This window comes from Bos indicus x Bos taurus, chromosome 17 (assembly GCF_003369695.1).
Source record: "Bos indicus x Bos taurus breed Angus x Brahman F1 hybrid chromosome 17, Bos_hybrid_MaternalHap_v2.0, whole genome shotgun sequence".
Classification (NCBI taxonomy): Eukaryota; Metazoa; Chordata; class Mammalia; order Artiodactyla; family Bovidae; genus Bos; species Bos indicus x Bos taurus.
Window position 1 is genome coordinate 19,992,460 of NC_040092.1, and position 19,929 is coordinate 20,012,388.

The 19,929-nt window shown below is 44.1% G+C and overlaps 2 protein-coding genes across 2 annotated transcripts; both read right to left on the reverse strand.

Moving 5' to 3' along the window:
- Window positions 1–11,617: 11,617 nt before the first annotated feature.
- On the reverse strand, window positions 11,618–14,576 carry LOC113907569 (hydroxycarboxylic acid receptor 2-like). The gene has a single exon (XM_027566915.1). The coding sequence runs from the start codon at window positions 13,599–13,601 to the stop codon at window positions 12,510–12,512; it is 1,092 nt and encodes a 363-aa protein (XP_027422716.1). The 5' UTR covers window positions 13,602–14,576; the 3' UTR covers window positions 11,618–12,509.
- A 1,166-nt stretch (window positions 14,577–15,742) lies between these two features.
- On the reverse strand, window positions 15,743–16,083 carry LOC113907570 (ubiquitin). Its single transcript, XM_027566916.1, has one exon. The coding sequence runs from the start codon at window positions 15,989–15,991 to the stop codon at window positions 15,758–15,760; it is 234 nt and encodes a 77-aa protein (XP_027422717.1). The 5' UTR covers window positions 15,992–16,083; the 3' UTR covers window positions 15,743–15,757.
- Between the last annotated feature and the right edge of the window lie 3,846 nt (window positions 16,084–19,929).

Consider the following 19,929-nt stretch of genomic DNA (forward strand, 5'->3'; position numbering starts at 1 on the left):
TTTTAGAAGGATAATTTTTAGGAGTTTTATGTGAATACTCTGTTAGAAATAATAGCAGTAGATAAGACTATTCAGCAGTTTTTTTTCTGGGTGGACTATAGTTATTTTAGTAGCTTTTTAAAAAAATTTTGTGTTTGAAATCATGAATTAAATGTCAGCTTTTATGGGAACCCTAGAGGACAGTGTGATTTTTTTATCTCATTCATTTTTTTAAAAAACATGCATTTTAATGAATTTTGAGATTGGTTTCCATCATTAAACAAAAGATATGTATTAAGACAAAGCAGTTGGATCATGTTTGCCTATGAAAAGTCAACCTGTCTTTAATGCTATTGTTCTGCTTTCTCTATAGTTGAATTTGTCTGCTTTGTAGCACAGCAGGTCTTATGTGAAATCCTATTCAAATTAATAGGAGATAAGCGGTTTTAAATAAACACCTAAGGCATTCCAGCCAAGTTCCAAAACCACTGGCCAACTGAGGCATAGGACAAAGATAATCAGATGCTATGAGCTTGTTTGGGCCACTATAAAACAAAGTTTGTTTGTTTTTTTTAACATTTAAAAAAGGGTTTTTTAAAAAATGTTTCTCACAGTTCTGATGGCCAGAAGTCCAAGGCATTGACAGGGTTATTTGTTCTGAGGCCTCTCCCTAGCTTTGCAGATGGCCATCGTCCCCCAGGTGCTCACATGGTCTTCCCTCTATGCATGTCTGTGTCATAATCTCTTTTTATTTTTTTTTTAATTTTTAAATTTTTTCGCCTACTGGTTATTTATTTTAAATATAGCAATGTGTGCATGTTAATCCCAAACTCTTTATCCCTTCCCCCCATCCTTCCCAGCTGGTAACCATATGTTCATTCTCTAAGTCTGTGAGTATATTTCTGTTTTATAAATAAGTTCACTTGTGTCTTTTTAGATCCTACAGAAGTTGTGGTGCTACGTATATACAGTGGAATGTTACTCAGCCATTAGGAAGAACGAAATAATGCCATTTGCAGCAACACGGATGGACCTGGAGATGATCACACTATGTGAAGTCAGACAGAGAAAGACATATGTGGCATCTCTTAGATGTGGGATCTAAAAACCAAAAGCCTCCCCTTTTTATAAAGACACCAGTCCTATCTGATTAGGGCCCCACCCCTAAAGACCTCCCTTTAATTACCACTTTGAAGACCCCTTGTTCAAATGCAGTCACATTATGAGGTACTGGAGGCTAGGACTTCAACATGGGAATTTGAAGGGGACACAAATCAGCTCATAACAGACACCAGGGTTTGTGTGCTGTCTTGTTTCCTCTTAAGCTTGCTTTGACTCCAGTGTGGTTCACTGAAGGGCCTGAAACAAAACTGGCTTGGCTCTGGAAAGAGGTTGGGATAAGAACAGACTGGAGACAGGAGCTCCCCAGCCAGAGGGACCAGGATTCCCCAGAGATATCACCAGCAAGTTAGAAGCTGCTTGGGAGGCAGTGGGACCACTGGGTTGTTTCTAGGGTGTGAGGACGTCAGCTCCCATCAGTGACAAGGAAAGATGAGGAAATAAAACATGTCCCCTCCAAGCTCTCCGAAAGTCAGAGTCAGAAATTACTCAGTTTTCATTTCAAACACAAAAATGACTCCGAATTTTTCAAATATTCTTTTATGGCATCTCTGAGATCTTGTAAGCAATAACTTCAATGTACAACCATTTTCAGTTTGTGGAAGAGACTTCATTTCAACCTGACAACCACCCTCAAACATGCTTCAAACAGCAGCTGGTGATCTTTCTCCACGGGGTTTTAAGAGTGAGGAAAATGTTTATATGAGAACTACCCAGGCTACAAATGATAAGAAATCACAAAGGATGCTGGCTCAGACCTTGTGTGTGTGTGTGTGTGTGTGTGTGTGTGTTAGCCACTCAGTCGTGTCCAATTCTTTGCAACCCCATGGACTGTGGTTCACCAGGCTTCTCTGTCCGTGGGCTTCTCCAGGCAAGAATACTGGAGTGGGTTGACATACCCTTCTCTGGGGGATCTTCCTGAGCCAGGGATCGAACCTGCGCCTCCCGCATTGCAGGCAGACTCTTTACCATCTGAGTCACCAGGGATGCCCCTCAGACATAGTATCCCACCCTAATTCCATTCTCAGATCACTGCTCCTGGGGTAGGGATCTTGCCTGACCCAAGAGAGGACTGGGGACAGAGAATGACGGATAGGAGACAGGGTGAGCTACAGAAGAGGGACAGTTACTCTATAGATTTGCAGCAGTTCTTCTTTTTTTTAATCACATGAAACTCATATAACATGAAATGAACCATTTTAAAGTGAAAAGTTTAGTGGCATTTAGTACATTTTCAGTGTTGTACAACCAACACCTCTCTCTAATTCCCAAACATTTTCATCGCCCAAAAAAGAAACTACAGGCTGTTTAGCCATTCCGCCTTTGAAGGACATTTGCAGATTGTTCTTCTAAAAAAAATGTAAAACATTACAGAAACAGTTGAGGCCTCCCCTCCATCAAATCTCCCTCCTTCCTTCTACAGAGGTCATCTGTATCCTGCAGTTGCTATGCATCCTCATCCATGATTTTTGTTTTATTACATATCAATGCTTCCAAAATCCATGTTATTTTGTTCAGCATGTTTTAAACATTTACAACAATGTTATCACACTGTACAAATCTTTTGGCAGCTTGCTTTAGGCTCTAGATGTTCTGCTCTAGGTTTAGCTCTGTTGATGAAAGTAACTCTTGTCCACTTTTTTCCTTCCCTGCTATGTAGTATTCTGATGGGTGCCTGTATTGGTGTTTATCTGTTCCCCTCCTAATGGACACTTGGGTTGTCTCCTGCTTTCCACTATTCCAAACGCTGTTGCACTGAACATCCTTGACCTGCCTCCTTGTGAGATGGTACCTTTATTAGAAAGACAAGAAGAATCTTCAACAAGGAAGAAAGAACGCAATGACGTTCTTTCCAACGCTTTGGAAGAAGGGAAACTAATTTATTGATCCCTTTAGTGCCAGGTACTGTGCCTGAAAGCTTAAGTACATGAGCTCAGTCTGGACATGGGAGATCCCTCTTGGTAGGACAACTTGAAAAATTCCAGAAATATTGAGCCCTAATGGGCCAAAGCATTCACCCTACTTTTTACAGTTTATATTGCTCATCTCTCACTTTGTGTTTTTCTAGAACTTTTAAAGGCAAAGACTCTGAAGTCAGATTGCCTACATTTGTTCCCTCAAACATTGTGCCCTCACACATGCCTACGTTTGGCTCATCTCTTACAGGTTGTATGACCATGGGCAAATTATTCAGACTCCCTGGGCCTCAGTTCCCTTATCTGTGAAATGAAATAGCACCTACCCTATGAAGTTATTGAAAGAATGAAATGAGATCATCCATGGAAAATAGAGTAGTGTCTGGCAGACGGCATGGAGCAAATCTTAGATATAATAATTTATGGCGATCAAATGATGATGAATGGGGGACTTACCTGGTGGTCCAGTGGTAAAGGCTTCATGCTGCCAATGCAAGAGGTGTGGGTTCGATCCCTGGTCAGGGAACTAAAACCCCTCTCTGACTGAGTCTCTTTGCCTTGTGTTCTTTGACTGAAATAAAAAATTGAATCAATACCATTTTCCTGACCGAAGCGTTGTATTCCAAAGAAGGGATGTTCTGTAAGCTTGCTGAAAAGAAACCCTCTGTTTTTCAATCTGTTAACATCAGTCCAGTTCAGTTCAGTTCAGTTCAGTCGCTCAGTCGTGTCCGACTTTTTGCGACCCCATGGACTGCAGCATGCCAGGCCTCCCTGTCCATCACCAACTCCCAGAGAGTTTACCCAAACTCATGTCCATTGAGTTGGTGATGCCATCCAACCATCTCATCTTCTGTCATCCCCTTCTCCTCCCGCCTTCAATCTTTCCCAGCATCAGGGTCTTTTCCAGTGAGTCAGTTCTTCACACAGGTGGCCAAAGTGTTGGAGTTTCAGCTTCAGCATCAGTCCTCCCAATGATTTCCTCCCTGATTTCCTTCAGGATGGACTGGTTGGATCTCTTTGCAGTCCAAGGGACTCTCAAGAGTCTTATTCAACACCACAGCTCAAAAACATCAATTCTTTGGCACTCAGCTTTCTTTATAGTCCAACTCTCACATCCATACATGACTACTAGAAAAACCTTAGCTTTGACTAGATGGACCTTTGTTGGCAAAGTAATGTCTCTGCTTTTTAATATGCTATCTAGATTGGTCATAACTTTTCTTCCAAGGAGCAAGCATCTTTTAATTTCATGGCTGCACTCACCATCTGCAGTGATTTTGGAATCCCCAAAAATAAAGTCTGTCACTGTTTCCATTGTTTCCCCATCTATTTGCCATGAAGTGATGGGACCAGATGCCATGATCTTAGTTTTCTGAAAGTTGAGTTTTAAGCCAACTTTTTCACTCTCCTCTTTCACTTTCATCAAGAAGCTCTTTAGTTCTTCTTCACTTTGTGCCATGAGGGTGATGTCATCTGTATATCTGAGGTGATTGATATTTCTCCCGGCAATCTTAATTCCAGCTTGTGCTTAACCCAGCCCAGCATTTCTCATGATGTTAACATCAGTATGCAATTGTTTTCTCTTCTTTGCAGTTGCATTGGGAATGTCATGTACTGTTCCCAATGCCCACTCATGCCTGTGAATCCCTCTCAGGGTGTGGCCAGAACACCCAGTATATCAATATTTGTTAAGAGCCTAGAAGTGCTTGCCTTTCATAGGACAGGATCGTGAGATTGTGATCAGGCCTGATGTTTGTAATGCCACATGCAAACCTCTTCTCACTGAAGAGACAGAGAATGACCAAGTCTTAAATTTGAGCCCCAAGAGAAGCCAGCACTGGCTGCACAATAGCCACATTTCAGCTGTCATGGAAGATGCAAAACAGTGAACAGAGTGTCACGGCCAGGTATTCACCACAGCTGAGCCTGCCAAAGGATATTTCTTGGACTTAAGTTTATTAAGTAACATATAACATTACAAAGATTTTAAATTTCTGGGAAGGCCTTAAGAAAGGCTCTAGAACTCATCTGGATATCCGTATCTGTTTGGGTTTGGGACAATGTGAACTGTTATTTCTTCCTCAAGGTTGGCTGATTACCTCTGTGTTCCCCAGAAATTTTGGAAGCAAGAGAACCGAGATCGACTTTGCTGAAGGCATAAACATGCTTTTTAAATGAGTGACCTAGATGGCGGTCTGAAATGTTATTGTAGGAACAGTTGCCAAAAACCATGTCTTAACATAAACAGTAGTTTTAAAATACCCCTTTGGGCCTTCCCAGGTGGTCCAGCGACTAAGACGCCATGCTCCCAATGCACAGGTCCTGGGTCCCATCCCTGGTCAAGGAACTAGGTCCTACATGTTTTAACTACAAGTTCACATGCCACAACTAAAGATCCTGCGTGCTGCAGGTGGGACCTGGCGCAGCCAAATAAATAAATAAAAATATTTTTCAGCAATAATGATAAATAAAAATACCCTTTAGTGGTTACTAGAGGTAGGGGTCGGAGAAGGCAATGGCACCCCACTCCAGTACTCATGCCTGGAAAATCCCATGGATGGAGGGGCCTGGTGGGCTGCAGTCCATGGGGTCGCTAGGAGTCAGACACAACTGAGCGACTTCACTTTATTTTTTCACTTTCCTGCATTGGAGAAGGAAATGGCAACCAACTCCAGTGTTCTTGCCTGGAGAATCCCAGGGACAGGGGAGCCTGGTGGGCTGCCATCTCTGGGGTCGCACAGAGTTGGACACGACTGAAGAGACTTAGCAAACATAGTAAATAAGTAGTTTGTATCTGATAATCCCAAATTCCTAGTTTATCCCTCCCCCATCTCTTTTCTGCCTTGGTAACTATACGTTTGTTTGCTATGTCTGTGAGTCTGTTTCTGTTTCATAAATAAGTTCATCTGTGTCATATTTCAGACTCCACATATGTTATCCACAGTATCTGTCTTTCTCACTTCACTTCATATAATAATCTCTAGGTCCATCCATGTTGCTGCAGGTGGCATTATTTCGTTATTTTTTATGGCTGAGTAATATAAATCAAATCCCTTATGATTATACAGTGGAAGTGAGAAATAGATTTAAGGGACTAGATCTGATAGACAGAGTGCCTGATGAACTATGGAATGAGGTTCATGACATTGTACAGGAGACAGGGATCAGGACCGTTCCCATAGAAAAGAAATGCAAAAAAGCAAAATGGCTGTCTGGGGAGGCCTTACAAATAGCTGTGAAAAGAAGAGAAGTGAAAAGCAAAGGAGAAAAGGAAAGATATAAACATCTGAATGCAGAGTTCCAAAGAATAGCAAGAAGAGATAAGAAAGCCTTCTTCAGCGATCAGTGCAAAGAAATAGAGGAAAACAACAGAATGGGAAAGACTAGGGATTTCTTCAAGAAAATCAGAGATACCAAAGGAACATTTCATGCAAAGATGAGCTCGATAAAGGACAGAAATGGTAGGGACCTAACAGAAGCAGAAAATATTAAGAAGAGATGGCAACAATACACAGAAGAACTGTACAAAAAAGATCTTCACGACCCAGATAATCATGATGATGTGATCACTGACCTAGAGCCAGACATCCTGGAATGTGAAGTCAAGTGGGCCTTAGAAAGCATCACTACAAACAAAGCTAGTGGAGGTGATGGAATTCCAGTTGAGCTATTCCAAATCCTGAAAGATGATGCTGTGAAAGTGCTGCACTCAATATGCCAGCAAATTTGGAAAACAGTGGCCACAGGACTGGAAAAGGTCCGTTTTCATTCCAATCCCAAAGAAAGGCAATGCCAAAGAATGCTCAAACTACTGCACAATTGCACTCATCTCAAATGCTAGTAAAGTAATGCTCAAAATTCTCCAAACCAGGCTTCAGCAATATATGAACCATGAACTTCTTGATGTTCAAGCTGGTTTTAGAAACGGCAGAGGAACCAGAGATCAAATTGTCAACATCCACTGGATCATCAAAAAAGCAAGAGAGTTCCAGAAAAACATCTATTTCTGCTTTATCGACTATGCCGAAGCCTTTGACTGTGTGGATCACAATAAACTGTGGAAAATTCTGAAAGAGATGGGAATACCAGACCACCTGACCTGCCTCTTGAGAAATCTGTATGCAGGTCAGGAAGCAACAGTTAGAACTGGACATGGAACAACAGACTGGTTCCAAATAGGAAAAGGAGTACGTCAAGGCTGTATATTGTCACCCCGTTTATTTAACTTATATGCAGAGTACATCATGAGAAACGCTGGACTGGAAGAAACACAAGCTGGAATCAAGATTGCCGGGAGAAATATCAATCACCTCAGATATGCAGATGACACCACCCTTATGGCAGAAAGTGAAGAGGAACTCAAAAGCCTCTTGATGAAAGTGAAAGTGGAGAGTGAAAAAGTTGGCTTAAAGCTCAACATTCAGAAAACGAAGATCATGGCATCTGGTCCCACCACTTCATGGGAAATAGATGGGGAAAGAGTGGAAACAGTGTCAGACTTTATTTTTCTGGGCTCCAAAATCACTACAGATGGTGATTGCAGCCATGAAATTAAAAGACCCTTACTCCTTGGAAGGAAAGTTATGACCAACCTAGATAGCATATTAAAAAGCAGAGACATTACTTTGCCAGCAAAGGTTCGTCTAGTCAAGGCTATGCTTTTTCCTGTGGTCATGCATGGATGTGAGAGTTGGACTGTGAAGAAGGCTGAGCACCAAAGAATTGATGCTTTTGAACTGTGGTGTTGGAGAAGACTCTTGAGAGTCCCTTGGACTGCAAGGAGATCCAAGCAGTCCATTCTGAAGGAGATCAGCCCTGGGATTTCTTTGGAAGGAATGATGCTAAAGCTGAAACTCCAGTACTTTGGCCACCTCATGCGAAGAGTTGATTCATTGGAAAAGACTCTGATGCTGGGAGGGATTGGGGGCAGGAGGAGAAGGGGATGACAGAGGATGAGATGGCTGGATGGCATCACTGACTCGATGGACGTGGGTCTGAGTGAACTCCGGGAGTTGGTGATGGACAGGGAGGCCTGGTGTGCTGGGATTCATGGGGTTGCAAAGAGTCGGACACGACTGAGCAACTGATCTGATCTGAATATTCCATTGTATACAGCACATTGAATTGTATATTCATCTGTGGGTGGACACTTAGATTGCTTCCATGTCTTAGCTATTGTGAATAGTGGTGAACATTAGGGTGCATGTGTCTTTCCAAATTTGAGTCTCCTCCGATATATGCCGAGAGTGGGATATTTTAGTTCCTCTTCACTTTCTGCCATAAGGGTGGTGTCATCTGCATATCTGAGGTGATTGATATTTCTCCCGGCAATCTTGATTCCAGCTTGTGTTTCTTCCAGTCCAGCGTTTCTCATGATGTACTCTGCATAGAAGTTAAATAAGCAGGGTGACAATATACAGCCTTGACGTACTCCTTTTCCTATTTGGAACCAGTCTGTTCCGTGTCCAGTTCTAACTGTTGCTTCCTGACCTGCACATAGGTTTCTCAAGATGCAGGTCAGGTGGTCTGGTATTCCCATCTCTTTCAGAATTTTCCACAGTTTATTGTGATCCACACAGTCAAAGGCTTTGGCATAGTCAATAAAGCAGAAATAGATGTTTTTCTGGAACTCTCTTGCTTTTTCGATGATCCAGCGGATGTTGGCAATTTGATCTCTGGTTCCTCTGCCGTTTCTAAAACCAGCTTGAACATCAGGAAGTTCACGGTTCATATATTGCTGAAGCCCAGCTTGGAGAATTTTGAGCATTACTTTACTAGTGTTTGGGATGAGTGCAATTGTGCGGTAGTTTGAGCATTCTTTGGCATTGGCTTTCTTAGGTATTGGAATGAAAACGGACCTTTTCCAGTCCTGTGGCCACTGCTGAGTTTTCCAAATTTGCTGGCATATTGAGTGCAGCACTTTCACAGCATCATCTTTCAGGATTTGGAATAGCTCAACTGGAATTCCATCACCTCCAATAGCTTTGTTCTTAGTGATGCTTTCTAAGGCATCTTCTGAAGAGGTGGGATCAAAAGCAGGGTGCTGTGCATGCCCCCTGCACACATCACCATGAAAGGGATTGCAAACCATCTAAGCCACTCCTCTGGAATGACCCCTGATCACACCCTACCTTCACCCCATATAAGGAACAAGGTCACCCCTCTTCAAGGAGCAAGCCAGCAAGAGAACCTGTTACTTGCTCTCACTCCCCACCTTGTGCCACAAGGGCCCTCATAAAGCCTTGCCTGAATTTCTTGTCTGGCCACTTATCAATTTCTGTTGATTAAGAAGGCCAAGAATCCTGGTCCGTAACAATGTGAAGATGGAGGCAGAGACTGGAGTGATGTGTCTGCAGACCCAGGAATGTTAAGGACATTCCTGATAGCCCATAGAAGCTAGGAGTGAGGCATGAGGTGGATTCTCCTCGGAGCATCCAGAAGTAATCAATCCTGCTGACCCCCTGATGTGGACTCCCGGGCTCCAGAACTGTCTGAGAATGCTATTTTGCCTTTTTTCCCCAAGTATTTATCTATTTTCATTTTCAGCTGTGTCGGGTCTTAGTTGTGGTGCACGGGCTTCTCTCTAGTTGCAGAGTGTGGGCTTAGTTGCCCGGTGGCACATGGGATCTTACTTTCCCAACCAGGAATTAAATCCTTCATGTCCCCTGAATTGGACGGTGGATTCTTAACAACTGGACCACCAGGGAAATCTCAAGTTTTTTTTTTTTTTAAGCCACCAAATTTGTGTTACTTTGTTATGGCAGTTCTGGGAGACTAGCAGACTCACACACTGAGGGCCTCTGCATTTACCATCCCCTCTGCCTAGAATGCCCTTCCTCCAGATTCTCACGTTGTTTGCTCCGTCTCATCATTCATGGCTCAGCTCTTGGTCACGTCCCAGTCATCCCAGCACCACGCCTTTTTTAGCCTTTCATCCTGCTTTTTTGGCTTCGTGGTCCTCACAGTCATCCCAGGCTTCCTTTCCATTTATTTGTTCACCTCTTGTCTGGCCACCTCCCCAGTGCAAATGTAAGTTCTAGGAGAAGAGGGTCCCAGGGAACGTGTTCCTTGCTCTGTTTCCACAACCACTCAGAATGCCACAGCACACTGTTGGTGCTTAATACATAAAAATTTGATGCCAAGCAGGGCCCTCTGGGGCTCCTGGGCACAAGGACTTTCTGTTTCCCCCATTTCCTTGATTATAGAAAACAGCTTTCATTCAGCCTCCACAAACTTCCCTGAGTTCCGATGAGCAGACTCAAGCAGTTGTTAACTAGAGAAGGAAGGAGATGCCACACCAGGCAGAAACAGTCAAGAGCAGCCTTGGGGCAAGGTCCTGTTTCCCCATCGCAGAAACACATGACAATATCTTTGAGCCATTTTGCTGATACTGAGACCCCCTCCAGGTGGGAGAAGTTAACGATTAATGATGTTATGGTGCCCACCATCATGTAGACACCATACTTGAAGGCTGATGGTGCTGACTCCCACTTACTTCACCACCAACCCATCAGAAGAATGTCCACAAGCTGATCACGCCCTCCTCTTTGAATAATTACTGTAAAACTTCTCACTATCTTCCCCAAGTGGGGACACACAGTTTTGAAATCATTAGCCCGCTTTTAGCCCCCTTTGCCCAGCAAAACAATAAAGCTATTCTTTTCTTCTTCACCCAAATCTCTGTCTCCAAGATTTGATTCGGCACTGGTGTACAGAGAAACTGAGCTTTCAGCATCAAGCTGATGGGATGAATGAACAAAAGGACAAATGTGAGTTGTTTGGTTGTTCTGAACAAATAGGAGTTTCACAAACGGGTTCCCTGCTGACTCATGCATCTGAGGCTGGGGGAATCCCTGCTTTCCTCTGAGCTTCTCTGATCATCTCTTCCTCTTTAAGAAAGATGATCTCTGCTTTTAACTTTCAGTCTCTAGGAGTTAATTGAAAAATCAGACAAGCAAACTGCTCAGAAAGCACTTCAGAACCTCAAAATATCCATCTTTCTTCCTTTTCTGCCATTCCACTGGGGCCAGGAGTCTGAGTATCTGCCTTCCTTATCGGCATCCAAGTCACTATGTCAAAGCAAGCCTCATCTTGCTAAAGAACAATGAGTGGAAATGAGCATATAACAGAAACTTGAACTGATCACCACCTCAAACCAGTACATCTCCTTTCCTTCCCAGCATTGGGAACTGAAACTATTCTATAGGAAGGTCTCTCTTCCCACTCCTATGCAAAAATCCCAGCCTGGCCAGATTCCTTTATTTGATACACAAATACTAATAGCAGCATTCACCATACCATTAGCAGTATTCGCCACCCCCTAAATAAAAGCAAAGTGCTCTTGCAATCCTGTCTGTACTGCCCTTCCAGGTTAAATCACTTCTATTTATTCCCAACTCTTTCCCATCCTTGTTCTAACGCATATGTAATTTTTGACTTAACTACCTCATGTTGCGGCTCAGATTCCACATCCCTTTCTTACACTTTACAGTATGTGGTATTTTTTTTTTCTTCCAGGGCACAGTTAACAACCCATAAAGGTCTCCGCTTAAGTAAGAAGTCCGTGTCTGTGAACCATCACCCAGACACATGCAACACCAGACTGTGTGTCTCATATCAAAGTTTATTGAAGGGGTAGATTTCTTATAAGAACAGAAACACAAGCAAATGAACCAGAAGAAAATCTTTCCCCCCTCTAACCATAGGGCAGCGTTTCCCTTTGAGTGATAAAAGCAAACAGAGGTGGGAAGCTGCTTTCTCCCTGGAGCCTTTTTAACTGCTCAGCCTTCAAATTAGTGTAAACAGAAGAGGAATGGATTGGCTGAAGGTTGTAACATAAATGCCATTTCCTTTTGCTTAGTAACACTGTTCTGCTCAGACCCTCCTGGGGCGAAGCCCCTTCTTACCACCACCGGAAACTCAGATACTAACGGAAGCTCATGAATCTCTCTATCTGGTCCGTTTCTGCCAAATCATGGCTGAAAGAAGGATTGGTTCCACCGAACCCAGGTGACCTGGGTTGTTTCATGATGCCTGGGCTCCCTTCAGATGTAATAATTCCTCTCCAGTCACAGCTTTCCTTATCCCAGTGGGAGCCCACAAGAAGCTAGACATTGCCCCAGGAGCTGAGAACCAAACAAGTCTCAGGCAGGTGACAGGAAGAGGCCAGCTGAGTCCCAGGTGCCAGTGGGCCTCTCTGTGGCTCCAACACTCCAGCAGCAGAAATGTGGACAGTTTTGCCATCTTCAGTTCTGCAAGTGTCCAAGATTGAACAGAAGTCTTAGACACCTGGAAGCTTCATTCCCCAAGGTTCCTGTGGAGACACTCTATAGGCAAACAGCCCACACTGCCACACCGATGCCCTAAATCTGCTTCTCCGAATCTGCAAGTTCTGGGAAACCACAGACCAAGGCTCTGTTACTCCGTGCACCAGCCAAACGGCTTCTCCAGAGATCCTGGTGCTTGATGATCATCTCCCTTCTTTGCTTGGCTTTTTTAACTGGAGACTGGATTCAGATAAGAGGGGCTCTGCGGCTCACTGGGATTGGCCATCAAAGCCTCGGGAACGTTCTTGGTAGTGCTCAGATCCCCAGTGAGCTCGACGCTGGTGCTGCGGTTGTTATCCGACTCATCCGGCCCCTTCCTCTTCAGGCAGCGGTTGATCAAGGTGGAGAAGAAGTTGGGGAAAGATGGGCTGGAGAAGTAGTACACCAAAGGGTCCAGCATGCTGTTCATGTAGGTGAAGCTGAGGGTGATGTAAAACGCCAGGTCCACTGAACGATAGATGTCACAGTTTTCCGTGCCAGCCTTGCGCAAGAGCCAGAAAATATGTATGCGCACGGCCACGCTGGGCAGGAAGCAGATGATGAAGACAATGGCTACCACCATGATGAAGTTGATAGCCCGCTTGATCTTGGCGTGTTTGTTCATTTGCCGCTGCCGCAGGCTCCAGACAATTCTGACTGAGCAGAACAGGATGATGCCCAGGGGCACGAAGAACTCCAGGAGGAACATGGCATCATGCCAGCGGAAGGCATCACAGATGCTGAAGCTGCTGCACAGTTTCGAACCCTGATTCTCGATCAACCTCGTTCTGTGTAGGAGATGGACCGTCAGGCCGATGGTGATGCCCCACAAGAGGCAGGAGATGATGCCCGCTGTCCGATTGGAGATCTTGTTCAGGGTGTGGTGGGGATGGACCACCCGGAAGTACCTATCCACGGCCACCACGGTGAGGAAAATGATGCTGCCCTGGCGGTTCATGGCCAACATGAAGAGCATGAGCCGGCAGGGGATCTCCCCAAACTTCCAGTCCCACCTCCGCACGTAGTTGTCCGCCAGGAACGGCAGGCAGATGATCAGGAGAAAGTCAGCCACGGCCAAGTTGAACAGGAAAACCCGGCTGGCTTTCCAGGACTTGAGGTGGAAGCAGAAGATCCACAGGGCAAGGCCATTGCCCAGGAGCCCGAACACGAACTCCAGCCCCACGACCGGCGGCAGCACTTTGGCAATGAAGTCATCGCGGAACACACAGCAGTTCTTCTCGCCTATTTTCAGAAAATGATTCTGCAGTTGGGAAGGGTTCATGAGTGAATCGCGTTGGCGCCAGGGAGCAGCTCACCTAGCCAAGGTTCGGGGAACGAGGTGCGGCTCTGAGTGGCGAACCCGTGGTTCAGCGCTCGCCTTTATGTCATGTCAGAGTGTTGAAACAGATGACTGAATGGTTACCAGGAAACTACGAAATCACTTTAAGAAAAAAAAAAAGAAGCCAGCAAGGCTCTTGTGCAACCTGCTGTTTGCATAAACAAGTAATAATAAAAAAAAAATCCCCCGGGGAGACAGGAACCCACAAAATTTTCTAAATGTAAAGAATATGCTTGGGCAAGCCAACTGTCATTGTGAATTACTGAAATGTGTAAGCCTGCGTGCCCGTATACTGAATACTTAGCACAGGAGAATTAATTCACAGTCATGTGGTTGCCTTGCATAATGAACAAAACAACAACAGCAATATTAACTTACTGTGCTCAACAGAAACATGAAGAATCTGCGTGCAATATCTGCAGGCGTGTGTTTTAAGAAACGGTAGTGTGTGTGTGTGATTTTTGAAGGGGGACAGAAGGCCAAGAGAATAGTAATTGTCTAGTATCTCATGGGCTGCTGTCTATGGGGTCGCACAGAGTTGGACACGACTAAAGCGACTTAGCAGCAGCAGCAGTATTTTATGAGAACAGATGTGTTGCATTTGATGTTTCCAGGCCATCTTCTCCGTATAAGCGTGGATTGCCTTTCTACACCAGAATGCTGCAATTAATTCCCAGCTAAGGGGGGTGGGGGGAAGCTATTTGAGAGCAGCATGCCATTTCATAAGATGCTTGAAAACTTGAACCCAGTTTGGGTTGCCAGTGGTATGTTACAATAAGTTGGGTTTTTCCTTTGTTTATGTTAGATTTTGAGATGCCTCCATGCTCAAGTAAGTAATCGTTAAGGATGTGATTTATTAAAATTAATAAGCTTTATTTTTTAGAGCAGTTTTAAATTCCCAGCAAAACTGAGCAGAAAGTACAGCGAGTTCCTGTTTACCAGCTGTCCCCACATACAACCTCCCTCACAATGTGCATGATATTTTCGATTTATTTTGTTTTATTTATTTATAGATTTATTTTTTAATACATTTTACTTAATTTTAGCTGCGCTGGGTCTTCATTGCTGCTCTGGCTTCTGAGTGCGGGCCGCTCTCTGGTTGTGGTCCTCAGGCTTCTTCTTGCAGTGGCTTCTCTTGTTGCAGAACACAGGCTTTAGGGCACCAGGTTCAGTAGTTGCGGTTCCCAGGCTCTAGTGCACAGGCTCAGTAGTTGTGGCCCATGGGCTTAGTTGGTCTACAGGAAATGGGATCTTCCCAGATCAGAGATCGAATCCACGTCTCCTTCATCGGCAAGCAGATTCTTTACCACTGAGCCACCAGCGAAGCCCAATGTGCGTAATATTTTAAAAACCTCCATTTTTACCAAATTAAACTTTGAGGACCTAAGAAGACTTTGAACTCTGCCTTGCAGGAGGTCACCATTTCACACATCATTTTCTTGCTTTTCAGTATAATTGGGTATATAAATCCTAACAGAACATTTCTACCCTGGAATATTTTGGTCCAATGAATTCTTGCTGTGCAAGAGGTTCTCAGTTGTGTTGCTTGTTTATTTCATCTTTGAAAATTTGGCCACATCATGTGGCATGAGGGATCTTAGTTCCTGGACCAGGGATTGAACCTGCTCCCTCTGCGGTGGAAGTGTAGAGTCTTAATCACTGGACTGCCAGGGAAGTCCCAGACATTTGTTTCTTTAGTTTCACACCCAGGTTCTGCCATAGGGGTTTGTAGACTCCTCCCAGTAAACAGGAGTCAAGATGATCTAATGTTGGGCTCACGCAGGGAGCAGTGAACTTGATGATGAAGACGGTGATGAAGAGGATGTGGGCAGTCATGCTAGGGAGAGCTGCCTGCATGTCGGGTGGCAGTCTCAGCGCTGTAAATATATTCGCTTGTTTTCCCCTGACTTCAGTCCATGCGGGAGGGACTACTACTGGCTTTTATTTCTTTTTTTTTTTTTTTGCAACAAAACTTTTATTAACATTTTGAACAGGTTCAGCTATTACTGGAACTGGTAATTTCTAAACTTAAATTGGGGTAAATAGCTAGAGTGCAGAAGGATGTCATCATTGAACATTATGAATAGAAGACTGAAGAATTAACAGCCACCCCTCAGACGGAGGACCAGGTGCAGGGTCAACTCTTTCTGGATGTTGTAATCAAAAAGAGTGCGGCCGTCTTCCAGCTGCTTGCCGGCAAAGATGAGCCTCTGCTGGTCAGGGGGAATGCCTTCCTTATCCTGGATCTTGGCCTTCACGTTCTCGATGGTGTCACTGGGCTCCACCTCCAGGGTGATGGTCTTGCCGGTCAGGGTTTTCACGAAGATCTGCATTTTGACCTGTGAGTGAATGCGAAGATGCCGAAAATTCAATCACGCTGAGTCACCTCCAAGACGACACAGGAACCCAACAATGCCAGCCGCGTCTAAGTGGCTTTTATTTCAAAATGAGGCAAGTGAAGCTCACAGAAGTTGGCCGTATATATAGTCAAGGCTACACAGGTCATAAGATTTGAATCTGGCACTGGCTTCAAAGCCTGCATCCCTAACCAATACACTATACTGCCTCTTATTATATTATTGCCCCATCTGTAAGGCTGCACCAGATTGAGGTCACATTGTGTGGGTGTGGTGAGACTCAAGTGAAATGACTAGCATTTGTTTCCTATCCTTGATGCCTGTCAATACCCTGCTCCCTTCTCAGATGAATGTGGACTTGTCAGTGACATTTAGAAAGTAACCCTAAGGGCCTGTATTAGCTAAGAGTCAGAAAATCCAACTATTCACAATAGTTATTTCCGGGAACTGAAATTTGCAAGTGATCTTCCCTTTGTAAGGTTTTCTTTCTGTTTTGTTTTTAATTTTTGGCAACCCACTCCAGTACTCTTGCCTAGAATATCCCATGGATGGAGGAGCCTGGTGCTCCTCCGTCCATGGGGTCGCAAAGAGTCGGACACGACTGAGCAATTTCACTTCACTTCATAGTTACTTTACAATGTTGTGGTACTTTCTACTGTACAGCAAACTGAATCAGCTATCAAGACGTATATATCCCCTCTGTTTTGGATTTCCTTCGCATTTAGATCACCACAGAGCACTGAGTAGAGTTCTCTGTGCTCTACAGTAGGTTCTCATTAGTTACCTATTTTATACATAGTGTGTATATGCCTTGACTTCCCTGGTGGCTCAGATGGTAAAGCGTCTGCCTACAATGCGGGAGACCTGGGTTCGATCCCTGGGTCGGGAAGATCCCCTGGAGAAGGAAATGGCAACCCACTCCAGTATTCTTGCCTGGAAAATCCCATGGATGGAGGAGCCTGGTTGGCTACACTGTCCATGGTGTCACAAAGAGTTGGACACGACTGAGCAACTTCACTATCTGTCTATATGTCAATTCCAATCCCCTAATTCTTCTTTCCCCTCATAAACTGTTATTTGTTTATTTTTATTTATTACTTAAAAAAATTTTAACTGGAGGCTGATTGCTTTACAAGCTGTGTTAGTTTCTGCTGTACAGCAGTGTGAATCAGCTGTAAGTATAAATATATCCCCTCCCTCTTGAGCCTTCCTCTCGCCCCTCTAGGTCATCACAGAGAACCGAGCTGAGCTCCCTGTGCTTTACAGTGGCTTTTGACCAGCTATCTCCCTCACACTTGGTAGTGTATATATGTTAATGCTACTCTCCCAATTCGTCCCACCCTCCCCTTCCCCAACTCTGTCCACCTTTGAAAGTTTTATAATTTCATAATATTTGGATAAAATTAGGAAAAAACAAGAATAGGAATTGTTTCATTTGGAAAAAAAGAGAGAGAGAAGTTGGAGGCCCTGGATGGTTTTTTCTGGCTCCATCATTGCCCATGAAACCTCTTAACCCCTGAACTTCCCATCTGTAATGTGGAAGATGGGACCATCTTCCAGATCCCTTCCAGCTCTCACATCCTAGGATTCTAAACCCAAGTTCACCACTGCTCAGAAAGAGTGTTAATCCCGGCCTCCCTGGCTCCTGGCCCTGCTGTGGAATTCCCAGTCTTACTACTGTGTCATGGGCATGTTTTATCTTGCTCCTGTCTTCCTTTTATGCATTTTTTTTTCTTACTAGTACATGAGTTGTACAGAAACTTGTTTTAGTGATTCATTTCAACAGCTCAGGCAGTGATTCCACCAAGTTTGGGGGAACTCCACTTAGCATTTATGACTTTCACCATTAACTCAAAGCTCCCTTCTTAGTTCTCTTATCACAACTGGAATGTGCCCCAGAGCAGGATGGAACTACTTTTTAAAATTAAAAATAACAATAGCTTTCATTTATCAACTGCTTGCTTTGTGCCAGGCATGCGGTTAAGAGCTGTACAAACATGATCTCATTTAATCCTCTCAGAAATCCATGAGGAGTTGCCCTGTTATGATCACAGACCAGAAACCTGAGGCTTAGAGAGGTTAAGTAATTCATGGTTTGTCTTTTTTTTTTTTAATTTTTATTGAAGTATAGTTTATTTACAATGTTGTGTTTGGTGTGGCGGTTTAGTCGCTCAGTCGTGTCTGACCCTTTGCGACCCCTCTATCCACGAGATTCTCCAGGCAAGAGTACTGGAACAGGTTGCCACTTCCGTCTCCAGAGGATTTTCCTGACCCAGAGATCGAGCCTGGGTCTCCTGCATTGGCGGGCAGACTCTTTACCGACTGAGCTATGAGGGAAACCCAATGTTGTGTTTAATTTTTGCTGTGTAGCAAAATGACTCAGCTATACATTTACATATACATATATATTCTTCATATTCTCTTCCATTCTGATTGATCACAAGACATTGGGTCTATTCCCCTGTACTGTGCAATAGGGCTTGTTTTATTCATCTGCCCCTGGTGGTCTAGTGCTTAGACTTAGGCACTCTCACTGTGTGTCGTTGAACGTAGCTGAGGTTTCTGTTTCAGTGATCTATTGCTATTTCAAAAACCACCACAAAATTTAGTGGCTTAAAACAGTCACTGTTAAAAAAAAAAAAAGAGTCACCATTGTATTATCATGGCTTGACTGAACTTAGCTAGTCAGTCCTTGTTTGGGGTCTCTTAGATGGCAGGCAGGCTCACGCATGCCACTTGGGATGCCTGGGCATCTCTTCCTCTTCATATGGTCTGGGTCTCTCTCTATGGCATCTGTACACAGCCTCTTCACATATTCTTTCCACTGAGTAGGCTGGACTTCTTCAAGGCTACTCAACATTTCCAAAAGCACACAAGCAGACTCTCTTTATCTCTCTCTCCCTTCTTTCTTCCCTTCCTTCCACAGCACCAGGCTTTAGTTACAGTATGTCAACACCCAGCTGTGACATGTGGGGTCTAGTTCCCTGACCAGGGATCGAACCCGGGCCCCTGGCACTGGGAGCACAGAGATGCAGACCTTCTTAATGCCATGGCTTGGAAATCCCAGAACATCACCTCCACCGCATTCTACTGGCCAGGGCGAGTCGCTGAGTCAGTCCATGTTTTGCAGGGAGGGGCCGCATAAGGGAGGGGCTTCAGGAAGCAGAGTTCACTGGTACTGTTTGGGGGGACCTGGACTCTGTAGGTAGTAAATGACATTGAGTTGGGACATTTGGGAAATGAGAGACCTTTGTACCTCCCGTGAAGAGGATACAGTAGGAGAAATCGAAAGTTAGTGGGCAGAGGAAACTGGCGATACTGACTAGCAGAGACATTAAAAGAAAGAAGAAGGATATTTCAGAGTTTTGAAACCCAGTGTTAAATTTAACTTAAAAAGTCTGAGGGCAAACCAGAATAACCAAATAATCTTGAAAAAGAAGAACAAAGTTGGAGGACTCACATTTTGCAATTAAAAACTTAACTGCAAATCTATAATAATCAAGACAGTGTGATTCTGGCATAAGAATAGATGTATAGATCAATAGAGCAGGATTATTGAGAGTTCAAAAATAAACTCTTGCATTTATGGTCAGATGATTTTCTTCATCTTTTTTTTTTTTTTTTTTTTAGTATCTATTTATTTATTTGGCTGTGCTGAACCTTAGTTGTGGTGCTGGAATTTTCAATCTTCACTGCGGCATGTGGAAACTTTAGTTGTGATGCCTGACCTCTTGGTTGATGCATGTGGGATCTAGTCCCCTGACCAGGAATTGAACCCAGGCCCTCTGCATTAGCCACTGGACCACCAAGGAAGTCCTGTGGTCAGCTGATTCTCAACAAGGGTGCTAAGACAAATCCATGGGAGAAAGAACCATCTGTTCAATAAGTGCTGCTGCTGCTACGTCACTCAGTCG

Bases quoted from the DNA above. Each gene is read 5' to 3' on its own strand.
- LOC113907569 (XM_027566915.1), bottom strand. From the start codon at position 13,601: ATGAACCCTTCCCAACTGCAGAATCATTTTCTGAAAATAGGCGAGAAG.
- LOC113907570 (XM_027566916.1), bottom strand. From the start codon at position 15,991: ATGCAGATCTTCGTGAAAACCCTGACCGGCAAGACCATCACCCTGGAG.